This window comes from Baudoinia panamericana (genome assembly GCF_000338955.1).
Source record: "Baudoinia panamericana UAMH 10762 unplaced genomic scaffold BAUCOscaffold_4, whole genome shotgun sequence".
In the NCBI taxonomy this organism is placed as follows: domain Eukaryota; kingdom Fungi; phylum Ascomycota; class Dothideomycetes; order Mycosphaerellales; family Teratosphaeriaceae; genus Baudoinia; species Baudoinia panamericana.
Window position 1 is genome coordinate 145,522 of NW_006911260.1, and position 12,262 is coordinate 157,783.

The 12,262-nt window shown below is 55.3% G+C and overlaps 7 protein-coding genes across 7 annotated transcripts; 5 read left to right on the plus strand and 2 right to left on the minus strand.

The window, feature by feature from the left end:
• Positions 1-287: 287 nt before the first annotated feature.
• On the plus strand, positions 288-1,673 carry BAUCODRAFT_573830 (uncharacterized protein; the record flags this gene model as incomplete). The annotated part of the gene is made up of 2 exons (XM_007676552.1): positions 288-893; positions 946-1,673. 2 exons carry the CDS (start codon positions 288-290, stop codon positions 1,276-1,278), a joined length of 939 nt encoding a protein of 312 aa, XP_007674742.1. The 3' UTR covers positions 1,279-1,673.
• A 2,297-nt stretch (positions 1,674-3,970) lies between these two features.
• Positions 3,971-5,102, plus strand: BAUCODRAFT_404806 (uncharacterized protein). The gene has a single exon (XM_007676553.1). The coding sequence runs from the start codon at positions 4,170-4,172 to the stop codon at positions 4,953-4,955; it is 786 nt and encodes a 261-aa protein (XP_007674743.1). The 5' UTR covers positions 3,971-4,169; the 3' UTR covers positions 4,956-5,102.
• Positions 5,103-5,764: 662 nt separating this feature from the next.
• On the minus strand, positions 5,765-6,664 carry BAUCODRAFT_104610 (uncharacterized protein; the record flags this gene model as incomplete). Its single annotated transcript, XM_007676554.1, has 2 exons — positions 6,529-6,664; positions 5,765-6,474 (listed from the first exon to the last, which is right to left on the minus strand). Exons 1-2 carry the CDS (start codon positions 6,647-6,649, stop codon positions 5,765-5,767), a joined length of 831 nt encoding a protein of 276 aa, XP_007674744.1. The 5' UTR covers positions 6,650-6,664.
• A 240-nt stretch (positions 6,665-6,904) lies between these two features.
• On the plus strand, positions 6,905-8,342 carry BAUCODRAFT_146427 (uncharacterized protein; the record flags this gene model as incomplete). Its single annotated transcript, XM_007676555.1, has 2 exons — positions 6,905-6,973; positions 7,029-8,342. The coding sequence occupies 2 exons, from the start codon at positions 6,905-6,907 to the stop codon at positions 8,340-8,342; spliced, it is 1,383 nt and encodes a 460-aa protein (XP_007674745.1).
• Positions 8,343-8,719: 377 nt separating this feature from the next.
• On the plus strand, positions 8,720-9,088 carry BAUCODRAFT_146428 (uncharacterized protein; the record flags this gene model as incomplete). The annotated part of the gene is made up of 2 exons (XM_007676556.1): positions 8,720-8,987; positions 9,057-9,088. 2 exons carry the CDS (start codon positions 8,720-8,722, stop codon positions 9,086-9,088), a joined length of 300 nt encoding a protein of 99 aa, XP_007674746.1.
• A 317-nt stretch (positions 9,089-9,405) lies between these two features.
• BAUCODRAFT_404627 (uncharacterized protein) lies at positions 9,406-10,434 on the plus strand. Its single transcript, XM_007676557.1, has one exon. It carries the CDS (start codon positions 9,765-9,767, stop codon positions 10,359-10,361), a length of 597 nt encoding a protein of 198 aa, XP_007674747.1. The 5' UTR covers positions 9,406-9,764; the 3' UTR covers positions 10,362-10,434.
• A 73-nt stretch (positions 10,435-10,507) lies between these two features.
• Positions 10,508-12,109, minus strand: BAUCODRAFT_55578 (uncharacterized protein; the record flags this gene model as incomplete). Its single annotated transcript, XM_007676362.2, has 1 exon — positions 10,508-12,109. A coding segment is annotated over one exon (1,602 nt), but the record flags the coding sequence as incomplete, so codon positions are not given.
• Positions 12,110-12,262: the final 153 nt, after the last annotated feature.

The following is a 12,262-nucleotide window of genomic DNA, read 5'->3' on the forward strand; positions in this document are numbered from 1 at the left end:
CCTGGAGTCCGCGCGCTGCAGTTACCATATCGTTTGACGGACGTCTAAGGGTCTTTCGATCCAGTGAATGCCGCGGAAACTGTCCGCAATGATCATCAGGAACAGGACAGGGCGGGGCTACCGCGGGGCAAGGGGTTCGGTCGTCTGGAAGGTTGATCAACAAATGCCGAACGGTTGGTGCTGGTCAGAACCGCGGATATGGGTTAGATACCCGTTGTGACGATGGGTAGGTGTTGCCACGGTCACTGGGAAGTACACCCTTCTTCATCTACTTCCGAAACGGTACAATGACGACCCAATTCCACCCCGCGGATGCTGCCTCATTGAAGGACAAGGTTGTGGTACTCACAGGAGGCGCACTTGGTGTCGGTGCGTCGCTCGTCCGCATCCTGCACTCCGCCGGCGCCCACATTTTTTTCGGCGACCTCTTAGACGAGCCCGGGCAGGCTCTCGAGAAGGAACTCTCGAAGGATGGTAAAAGCAGGGCCAAGTTTGTCCACTGCGACGTCACACAGTACTTGGACAATGTTCGCCTCTTTGAAACAGCTTATGCAGAGTGCGGTCGTATCGACCATGCAATTGCAAATGCCGGGCTTGGTGAGCAGGGCAATATGTTCGACCCAGAACTTACACCAGAGAGCGTGAAGGAGGAGCCTGTAAAGTCTGTGAAAGTCGCAGACGTCAATCTGAAGGGCCCACTGTACTTCGCACGACTCGCAAGCGTATACCTTCGACAACAGTCCTCGCAAGATGGGACCTCAACGGATAAAAGTCTCACCCTCGTAAGCAGCGTGGCCGGTTTTCGCGAAGATCCAGGCTTGTACGTATATGTCGCCAGCAAGCATGGTGTGTTGGGCTTGATGAGGTCACTGAGAGTGTACGTCCAGCTTCCTGTACAGAACGCTCACAGAATGCTGACAGAGCTGTTGCAGTCCGCTCTCGCAGGCTAAACCTAACCCCATCCGAACAAATGCCATCTGCCCCTGGATGACCCGCACGCGCCTCGTAGCCGGCATTGAGTCGACATGGGAAGCAGCCGGCCTACCCTCGAACTCAGCCGAAGATGTTGCACGCGTTATCGTCGGCGTGCTGGCAGATGGTAACCTCAGTGGTGGGACCATGTACATCGAGGGCGGTCGAGCCTGGAATATCGAGCAGGGTCTGTTGAAGACACGGCGAGAGTGGCTTGGCGAACGGCAGGAGGCCGAGCTGGACCGCGGTACGGAGTTGATGGGCGGCGGTGGGCATTGGATCGAGAACAAGACATCGCAGGTTTAGGCTTACCTCCGACCTCTTTCTTGGCTTCTTGCTCATGTGTTCCGTTAGCAGGCAGCTCGATCAGAACTCTTTGGATCGTGGGATGTAGACTAGTCATCAGCGCCGTCAGGTCGATGCTTGAAGGTCCTGTTCGCGCAACGAGCAACAGTAACGGTGGGTCGTGAAACTCCATTAGCCTTCACCCTACTTCGTGCATCGCAAACTGAACAGAGAATGCGGTCTTTGAACACGGAGACCTGGATGTACCTGTACGTGGAGTGTGTTAGCGGAGAGAATGCAGGACGGTCCTCACCTCGCGAAAAGAGGGGCGCGAGCATCGAATGAGCGCAGAGCGCTGGGATGAAATCCGTCACTGGCGAGTAAAGTGTCTCCAGAGAGCGAACGTGCTCCGCTAGCGTCTTACAGTTATATAAATCTGGAGTCTTTATGTAGCACCGAGGTCAGCAGCCATGCGACCCAGAAAACTGCGGTAGTGGGTACAGGCACGTTGGATTGAGGTGCGCAGCTTCTTTGGCCTCGACAAGTCGCACCTGAATCTGCATGCAAATGCACTCAATGCTGGAGCGTAGACGACGTAGTAAGTGGGGTTGTGTGAGCCTACGCTGAGCAATGTAGGGGGGGTGGTTGACATTATCAACGCGAGTGCGGCGCATGATGCAGTATGACTGGAGCCACGGTGAGATAAAGGCAACCGTCATGAGCTGGATGGAGATTTGCGGCGGAGAGTAGCCGCCTCGTACAACCTGTAGGATGCATGCGAGTCATGAAGGCCAGAGATAACCTTTCATGTGGCATGATCTCGCTATTCGTTATCGTATGGATCGTAAGCGGCACAGCGGGATGCACATGTGTCGTCTCCAGACTCGCGGTGGTAAGTACACGGTTGGTAGAGGCCGTAGTGGGCGCTGCAACGGTAAGTGTCAACAGTCGTTGTGGACTGACTGCCAACTCCGCCCACAGTTCTGTTATCATGGATTCTGACAAGGATGCGGGATCGTTGGAACAGCTCTGGAACTGTCGTTCATGTCTTGCCAAACTGGTGCAGCACAGAGTGCTCGAACAGCAGGGAATATGCAGAAAGCCTCTACGGGTTTATGAGAGGTTATAACGACTGAAGTTACTGACGGTGAAACTGTTCCTGCATAAGCTCATGCTTTAGCGTGCGGGGGCATCCGCAACCATCGCTCTTCACATGCACATCCCCCGGATCGCCTTCGCTTTCCCATACTGCAGTGTACCATCACCAACCACTGTTGATGCTATTGCTCGTATTCTATCGCTAGTCTCCCCATCATGGCTGCATTCAAGGAATGGTCGCAGGCCGAAGGTTTCTCGCTACATGTGTCTATCGAGCACTTTCGTGGAAGGCGCATCGGTCTCGATGCTGAGGAGTACCTCGAGACGCTGTTAACCAACAATCTTACCCGGGAACCGCTTCTCCCTGCTCTAGGTGGCCTCCCTCTCGCTTTACGGAAGCATGTGGATGATGACCTTGAAAGCTTCCGCAATGCGGGCATTAAGCCAATCTTCGTCTTCAGCGGCCTTGATTTTGCCAGCAGAGACCGTGCGATGGTCAGCCGTGAAGCGAAGAAAGCTGCCAAGATTCTTGACGACGCCTGGACCATCTACGACTCCGGACGTGGCGACGATGCAGTCAAGATGTTTGGCAACGCATGTACGTACCGTATTCAGCACACAATACGGTGGCTTCGCTCGTATCTGCACCGGCAAGGTGTGCAGATCTATACCGCTCTTTATGCCGTTGCACCGCAACTCGTTTACCTGCTGCGCACCAACTATGTCGACGCTGTGACCGGCTCCGCTGGTTCTCTTGTGTTCGGCGCAGACAAGGTCGTTACGTCTATTTCGTGGGAGGTACGCATGTCCACCTCATATGCCTCCATTCGAACTTTCCGCGGTTACAGGCGTGTGCCATATGCTGACCACGACATTGGTGTTACAGGACAATACCATTCAGTGGGTCGAAGCAAAAGCGTGTCAAGCCAAGTCAATGTCTGCGGATACATTTACCGATCTCGTTTTGTTGGCTGGATGTGTGCGAAACATCCTACCTGCCTTCGCTGAGGTCGAATCCGAAGCACCAAGTAGCAGACTTGGTGCAACTCGTGCTCTGTTGGACCGCTTCAGAGGAGACGGACATGCGGTATGCTTGCAGCAAAGGGACGAGGAGTACTTGGTTGCATTTCGAAAAGCCAAGTTCGCAATTAAGCATCCGATATTAGTGCTCGGTATGTCTCCGAGTTCGTATACACGTCAGCATGTGACTAATTGCACGTAGAGGACGGCCGGATCGAGCCGAAGAGCTTAGACAAAGCGCCGAGTGATATCCACGAGTTCAGTGGTAAGAGGCTACCGGAAGAACTGTACTTCTACGTGTCGCGAGGCCTTATTAGCACCGACACTCTCAACTGGCGAACCCACAGCCAGATCTTCGAAACACCGCCTCTCGACGGCGGCAACTCACAAGCCTACCGAGACCTCGTGCAGAACAAGCTGGTCGAGCTCCGAAGTCAAGCACTGGCAGTAATATCCTCGCAGCTTCATCAATACTACCCCAACACCCCAGTCGACCTTACTTTCTGGTTCATCGACGACCGGTAAGTACAGCCATGCGTAAGCTCCCTGCGTAACCGTCAAGGCGTAGCTGACCGCCCTACCTACTTCTTGTTAGGAAACAGCTGCTTGTTAAGGACAGGCTGGACGCCATTGACAAGACATGGCTTGTCAATGACCGCGTCTTTGGTTCCACCGAAGCTGTATCGCACCCACTTGCGGTAAGCAGAGGCGATGTTTGGATCTCGTTGTGGTTGTTCGCACGGAGCTGACCGTCCTGCTCATAGGCCACTATCCGTCTTCTTTCTGGAACTGGGATGGCGGAGAAGACCAAGACTCCACGCAAAGAGGGCGACGAACTGTCTTCGCTTACAGAGCTGCTAGGCAACGCTGTCTTCCGATTCTTGCGAGACCGCGACTACATCAAGGCTGATCACAATCTGTCGAAGTGGGGTCAAGCGCTGCTCGCTGCGCTCAACCGTGCACGAGACAGTTTCGATCAAGTCTCTGCGGAGACTGAAGAAGCCATTTATATGGCGTTTGAGCTTCTCCGCTTGCAAGTGCTCAACAATCAGCTGAATTTCCCGGTCCCGCAGTTCTCCGGACAGCCTCTACGCGGTTCCGAGTCCGACAAAGCGAACACACTTCTTATCAGCCGCGTTGCTTGTCTGGGCCTCTTCCATCACCGCGAAATTGGCTACACCGGGCCTCTGTCTCGCCACTTACTCGCGTTCCATCAGATGGCGGCAGTTGTGCGCTCGAGCTTGCGTGGCTTACTCGAGATGCATGCGTGCGCCATCTTCACCTCCGGAGACGCGAGCCGACAAGTCTCGCCGAAGCAAATTACGGACCTAGCAGCAAGCCTGCCATTCACCCGCGAACCGGACTTGGGTCTGTCGCTTGTTGTTAAGAGCTACCTGGATGAACTGTCTCAAGAACCTTCCAAACGTGGCGACGTTAGAAAGTGGTTCAACTATGTCGAGGATATTGACGATGACTTGAGAAGAGCATGGAAGCTCTGGGGTAAGCAGCATGAATGGAACCCTTTGCGAGCGTCTGTGACACAGCTGACTCTTTCACTCATCGATCTTCAGGTGCTGTAAATTTTGGTGTACAGTCTACTGACGCTGTACCGGAATCAGCTCGCAAAATGTTCAGGAGCGCAGATGAGTGGTTGCAGAAGAAGTAAGCAAAGCAATGTGTACACTCCACTGTGATTGTCTGAAACATAGCTGACCATCCTTTTCATCAATCCTAGAACCGCAACAACAAATGGAGACGCTTAGCAAGCCGACCAAGATGGCTCGTCCACATACTACGTCCCAATTCGCTTACCCTCTCCAGCGGATCGCAGCCTCAATCCATGAGCGCCTGCGTTCAAAGCTCCTCACCGGATCATGGAATACGCCGCGCTTCAGACGATGCACATCTGGGATTGGCCCGCTCCCAACTTTTACCTTAGGGACAGTGTGGCTGCTGGCGCTGCTATTGAGCAATCTCACGAGCGTAGCGGTAACCCGACTAGCAGAAGGAGTGACAGTGCATCATCAAATAGCAGTCTAGGTGGGACGGGAGGCAGTTCTCGTAGAGCGAGCTTTGGCAAAGTTCAAGAGCAGAGTGACCGCGGCTTCTTGCGCCCGCAGCGTCGCAGGGCAGTGTCCATCTGATTGCGGAACACAGAACACTTCAACGTCCTCACCACAAGCGGCAGTCTCAATTGGAGCTGTCGCGCTGTTAGCTCGCCGGCACGGCAGCCTACGAAGGAGACACGGAAGCCTCGGTCGCTTTCAGTAGCACATAAATAGTGTAGGACATAGTGGTATAACCTCGAGGAGCGCTGCCAATGTTAAAATCTCTCCCAGGGCTTCCCTTGCGTGTTGAAACGGCAGTCGACAAGCGCGCCTCACCGAGCTCACTTTGTCTCGGCACCGTAACCACCTTTGCCCTCCAAATTTTCATAAGTCTTGCCTTCCGCAGACTGTCCGTTGCGTGGACCCCTCTCACTTAGATCCTCACGCAGCCACTGCAGTACCAGCTGGCCCAGGCGACTGTTGCCTTCGACGCCGTCGCCCACCTCCGGTACGGTGAAGGACTCCATGGCGCCCCACTTCTTCACCTTGCCCTGAGCCATGTGCACCAAGTGCGTAGGCCAAGCAGCAAGGTTGTCGAGGATGTGCGTCGCATAAACAATGGTACAACTTCGCGTCTCCGTTTCTCGCTTGAGGAAGGTGAGGAAGTTATGTCGGCTTAGCAGGTCGAGATCCACGGTGATTTCGTCGAGGAGTAGGACACGCCAGGGCCGCAAGAGGCCCATGCAGAGCTGTACGCGTCGACGCTCGCCGTCGGATACAGCGTGCAAATGCCAGCTGAGGTCTACATCGAGGATCTGCACGAGCTCATCGCGACGGTTGGGATAGTGGTCGCCGCCTACAGACTTTAATAGCTCCGGTACAGCGATGTCCGTACGAACGATGGGGTTCAGCACCCACTCAAGTCCCAGATACGTTACGCCTTCTAGTCCCGTGGCGAAAGGGTCGATGCCGGCCACGGAAATTGTTCCTCCTGGTGCCATACGTTTGCCAGAAAGGAGGCGTAACAGGGTGGTCTTACCGGCGCCATTCGCTCTTGTGGATTTAGCATTTCATGTTCTTTATTTAACACGAGGGTCAATCTTACCGCCGATGAGCAGAGTTCGTGAGCCGCCTGGTAGGTCAAGGGCGATGTCAAGGAGACCAGAGGTGCTGTCGGGGAAGGTGAAGCTGAGGTTCTTCACCTCGATCGTTGGCCCCGTCGCCATGGCCTTATTAGTGTCAAGTGGATAACGATGCGGTAATCATCATGAGGTGGATGTCAACTAATGGACGTTATTGTAATCGCATGCAGTCTGAACCCTTCCGCGATCCAAGCGTGAGAACTTCACGTAGAACCCACATTATTGTCCGTGACTTGCACGTCTCTGCGGAATACGTTGCGCATCATTTGTGTTCATGCGAGGGTCACGCCGTCGACTTTAATGCTTCGTTTTGCTGGTGTCAGACGCGCAATCGGCACCATGATACACAACCCTCCTCGAGAGCCTCTCATTGCCATCGTTGGCGCAACAGGAACTGGCAAATCGCAAGTATGCTTTCACTTCCTCGCACAACCGCATCCTCGGTGCTAATCATACCAGCTAGCTAGCCGTCGAGCTGGCGAAAAGACACAATGGCGAAATCATTAACGGAGATGCTATGCAGCTTTATGCTGGGCTTCCCATCATAACCAACAAGATTACGCTCGAGGAGCAACAAGGCATACCTCACCATCTACTGGGCTGCATTGGTCTGCATGAGCCTACATGGGTAGTTGGCACATTCGTCAAGCAGGCATTAGGCGTCATTGAGGAGATCAGAGCAAGAGGAAAGCTACCGATTCTCGTCGGCGGCACGCACTACTACACGCAGAGCCTACTGTTCCATGACCGGCTGGCTGATGGAGATCGAACGATTGCGAGACACGTGAGTGATAGCGAGGATAGTGGTCACGATCGCTTGCCGCTCCTGGAGCAACCCACGGAAGTTCTCCTGGATCAGCTAAGAAGAGTTGATCCTGCAATGGCTGAGCGTTGGCACCCACGGGACAGACGAAAGATCCAGCGCAGCCTTGAGATCTTCCTCAAGACCGGGAAGAAAGCATCTGAAACCTATGCTGAGCAAAGAACACGCCGGTCAAACACGGCCGACCAACACGACTCTCCAGATGGAGACGCAGAGGGCTTGGACGTTGGTAGAACGCGCTTTCAGATCCTCATATTCTGGCTCCACGCAGAGCCGAATGTGTTACGTGAACGACTGGATCGTCGAGTTGACAAGATGTTTGACGCTGGTTTGCTTGAGGAGGTCCACACTCTCGACACCTATTCTGAGGCGGAGCTTGCTGTTGGAAGGACAGTGGATGAAACGAGGGGCATTTGGGTCAGTATCGGCTACAAGGAGTTCAAAGACTACGCCCATGCCCTCGACTTGGGTCTCGCGACTGCCAAGGAGCTCGAACAGCTAAGGCTCGAGGCGCTCGAGAAGACCAGAGTCGCTACAAGACAATATGCCAAGCGTCAGCTTCGGTGGATCCGCATCAAGCTGCTACTCTCATTGCTCAACGCCAACGCGCTTGACAGCATCTACGTGGTCGATGGCTCCAACGTCAAAAACTTTTCGGAAACCGTAGTCGAGCCCGCTCGCGAGCTTACTCAGCTCTTTCTGCACGGCTGTGACATGCCTTCGGCGGAGCAAGTCTTGCCTGCAGCGGCGGAGCTTCTGAAGCCGAAGCGAGCTTTTGATATCTCGGCGGCTCCCGAGGAGTGGAAGAAGCGTCACTGCGACGCCTGCAATGTTACCTGTGTGGTGCCGCAGCAATGGGAGCAGCATGTGAACAGCAAAGCGCACAAGAAGACTCTCAGTAAGCTACGGCAACGGGAGACCTGTGCCTCATCCCAGGATGTCCGGGGTGAATGAGCACCTTAACTCCTGTCGTTCTTCGAAAGACGCTGGATGTCACTGCGGTTGAGCGCATAGGGCACTCCGCGAGTGGCCATGTAATACTCCGTGCCGACCTACAATTGTGACGGATCGGCCGAACCTTTCGCCGGCTCGCATTCCGTCAGCTCACAGCTCGTGGATGACAAATCATACTACCTCGACTTGAGCGGCAACATGAGGTAGTTGTGGATGAAATACCGTTGAAGGCGACACCGATACACCTGTGGTCAGGCGAGCTAAGACTTCAGTGTTACAACTTCAGACTCTTGCCTTATCTCAGCTTCGCGCTCCCACAACATCTGCACAAGCAGCAACGAGCTTCCACCACCCGTCCCCATCTAGCCTCAACCAAGATGCACGCCAAAGCAACAGTCGACGGCACCGTCATTGCCGAAACTGACAAGTACGAGTTCGTCGAAGGCAACGTCTACTTCCCACCAGATAGCATCAAGGACTTCTCTGCCACCATGACGCCGACCGATCACACGACCCACTGTTACTGGAAGGGCACGAGCCATTACTACACCATCAACGTGAATGGTAAGGCGCTCGAGAACGCGGCTTGGTACTATCCCGAGCCGCTCGAGAAGGCGATGAATATCAAGGATCATGTTGCGTTTTGTAAGTTTGCAGAAAGTCACGCGCGAGCATTGAGCTATTGTGTGGTTGGACTGAACTAACGGCTTGTAGACAAGAACAAAGTCAAGATCGAGAAGGAGTGAGTGGTGCGGCGTATCAAGTCTACCAAGGCTACGTATTTACAATACGACGGGACATCTTGCCCGACGTCAACGGCTGATCCAGGGCCTACTTCGAGATCATGACAAATACGCTCACCGTCTACATCATCCACAAGCTCGCTCACACACCCCTCTATCCTCCTCACCCTGTACTACTATATCCTGAACATTGACGCTAACCCCCTCGCCGACCAGACAACGTATCTCGGCTTTCTGGGCCATGCAAACCCGGCCTGTGCACATAGCGACAGTACTATGCTATCCAGCCATCCTCCGGAACTTCGCGGTCAGAATTTATCACCGTGACTCGTAAAGTGCAACCTCTTCGTTCGCCTGTGCTCGAGACAGAAGGCTATCCTCCTGGGGATGACTATGAGGGGAAGAGACGTGTACTGTTCCCAGTTCTTGGACTCTCCTACTCGGGTCGACGCGTTGCCTCAAGGCCTTCACATCGAAAAATCATCTTACCAACAAACAGTCCTTGGCTAATTCCGCTGAAAGCCGGCCAACCTCCTCCCTATACCCAACAGCACTACTACACGATCCCCTCCCTCTCAATCTGTGCCATCTCACAAGCCCACGCCCCTCCACATCCTCCCTACTCCAATGCCGCACTCGGATCCGCCGCCTCCCCGCTCATCCTCGCTACGCCGCGTCAATGTCTACAGACCATGCAAAAAATCATGTTGCCAACCTTCCAAAGCCCGCCTCCCCGCCCGCCGGAACATCGACCAAGCTTCAAGCTCGTGAAAAACTTCCGAAAGTCCGAACAGAGACAAGGAAAAGCAAAACATACAGCAGCGGGTATTCCCACGTGGTCACCCACCGCAGTACTAATCCACCGGTTCGCAGCTTAAGTACAGGAGAGCGGACGGGATCCTCTATTCTCTGCGACCTATGGCCGTATGTACTTAATGAAGCCAAAAATATCGTACATATTAGGCAAGATTTATATCCAGACCCAGTGCACCATCTTCCTAGTCGCGGTTCCCATTCTCAGAGTCTGAGCCCGTATACAGCGTCTGTAACGATCGATCGTTGTCTGCATCGGGAAGAGAGGGATATGGAGAGCACCAACCCTTCTTTTCGAAGCGATCAATTTCAACAGGCAGCGATTGGTATAAACAGGAGCCTGTTGAGGGACCACCGAGACAGTACCTCTCTTATTCTCGAAAGCGGAAAAGCAGAATGTACGTCGCTGGTGCTGCGCAATCATAACATTCTGTTCACGAGGAGCGAGAGCCGCTCCGAGTAGAGTGTAGCGTATCTTACAAACCCCCTCTTGCGCCATCGCTATGCCATCCATCCATACACCCCATCAATTTACCCACCCAGCTGTCCGTCACTACAGCAAAAGAACCCATCATACACCCTAACCCCCCTCTACTGCAATCCTACATCTCACCGCCTCCCCAACCCCCACCGCGCAATCCTCTCCTGCACCTCCCCCCACGCAATCTCCTTCATCCTGACCCCCTCCTCCTCCCCCTGCTGCACCACCACCGTCGGCGCCCCACTCCCGACCCCGACATTCCTCACTTCCCCGCCAAACACCCGCCGCGCCACCCTCCGCAAATCCGCGACGGTGACCGCCTCGATATGCGCCACCATTTCCGTGACGGGGATGCGGCGGCCGTGGACTTGCACCTGGCGGCCCAGATCCTCGAGTTCCACCATGCGCGACTCGAGGTTCATGAGTAAGGAGGAGCGGAGCTGGTTCTTGGCGCGCTTGACTTCGCCGTCGCTGAGGCGGCCCAGGCCCGTCTCGGCGGAGAGGAGGGAGAGTTCGCGGGCGATGGTGTCGAGCATGCGCATCACGTACCCCGTCCCACACGCCGCCGAAATGCCGAACAGGCCGGAATCCGTGTACGCGTGATTGAACGCCACGCAGTTCTCCACCCACCCGTACTGATTCAGCACGTTCGTGTACAAGCGCGAGTACATCCCCTTTCCCGGCCCGCCCGCGGAAAAGGAGCCGCCCCCGCCGAGGAGTGTTTGCAGCGTGGCGAGGGCGTAGATGTCCGGGCTGCTGATGGGGAGGGATTCGAAGGCGAGGTGGATGTGGGAGAGGCGGGGGAGGGTGGGGGAGGGCGGGATGGGGAGTGGGGGCAGGGTGAGGTAGCCGCCTGTGTAGTGGGAGGGTTGGTTGTAGGGGATTGGTTGGTCGAGGGGGTGCGGAATGATGGATGCGGGGTCGAGGGGGGAGACGTGGGTGGCGGAGCGGTGGGTGGAGGTGGAGAGGTTTTTGAGAAAGGGGATTTTGGACATGAGGCGGGAGTCCTTTTGGGGTGGGAGTTGGGAGGTGGGGTAGGGGGGGTTGAGTTGTTGGGAGGAGTCGGATGTCGTGGTGGTGGGTTGTTGGGGGTCTTTCATGTCGCCAAAGTAGTGCTCGGTGAGTTTGATGGCTTCGTGGTGGTCGACGCCGGCGAAGGCGACGACTATTCGTTCCGGACGGAAGAAGGCTTTGCGGTATGCTTCGATGGTTCTTCGGTCGATGCTTTGCAAGCGCTCTTTGGGGCATAATAGCGGGTTGCCGAGGGTGTTATCCTTGTAGGCGGCCATGTGCACCAGCTCGGGCAGGATGAGCTCCGGCTTCCCCCAGATCTCACCAATCTCGTAGTCGGCCGTCTCGAGTTGCCGCTCCACTTCTTCCTCGGTGATTTGGGGCTCGCGGATGGTCTCGGCTAGCAACGCGATGGTGTCCGGGACGGCGCTGTTGAACGTCGCGGACTGGTACATCAGGCTCTCCCGTGACGAGGCACATTGGATATTCCCGCCAAGCATCTCCATCTTCTCCAGCATCTCGTCTGCGGATCGCTTGGCGGTGGACTTGAAGGCTAAGCGGTCGATGATGTGGGAGACGCCGCGTAGGGCATCGCTCTCGTATCGCGAACCGGCATCGACATAGACGCCGATGCCGGAGAAGGATCCCGGCAGCGCTTCGGTGGCGACGCGAATGCCATTTGGGAGAGTGGTTACCTGGTCCAGCTCCGCCGGATCTCGTACAGGAGGTGTGGTGGTGGTGACGGTGGCATATCGTCGCACGCGATTCGCAGCTCGGGTGGATGATGCGGCGTTGCGGGAGAGGAGATGGCGGGGTAATGACAACGTCCTCTTCATCGTGGCCGTGCGGGCGGGTGGAGTGGTAGATGGTCG

Excerpts from the sequence above, each read along its gene's own strand:
- BAUCODRAFT_404627 (XM_007676557.1), top strand. The coding sequence starts at position 9,765 with ATGTCTACAGACCATGCAAAAAATCATGTTGCCAACCTTCCAAAGCCC.
- BAUCODRAFT_404806 (XM_007676553.1), top strand. The coding sequence starts at position 4,170 with ATGGCGGAGAAGACCAAGACTCCACGCAAAGAGGGCGACGAACTGTCT.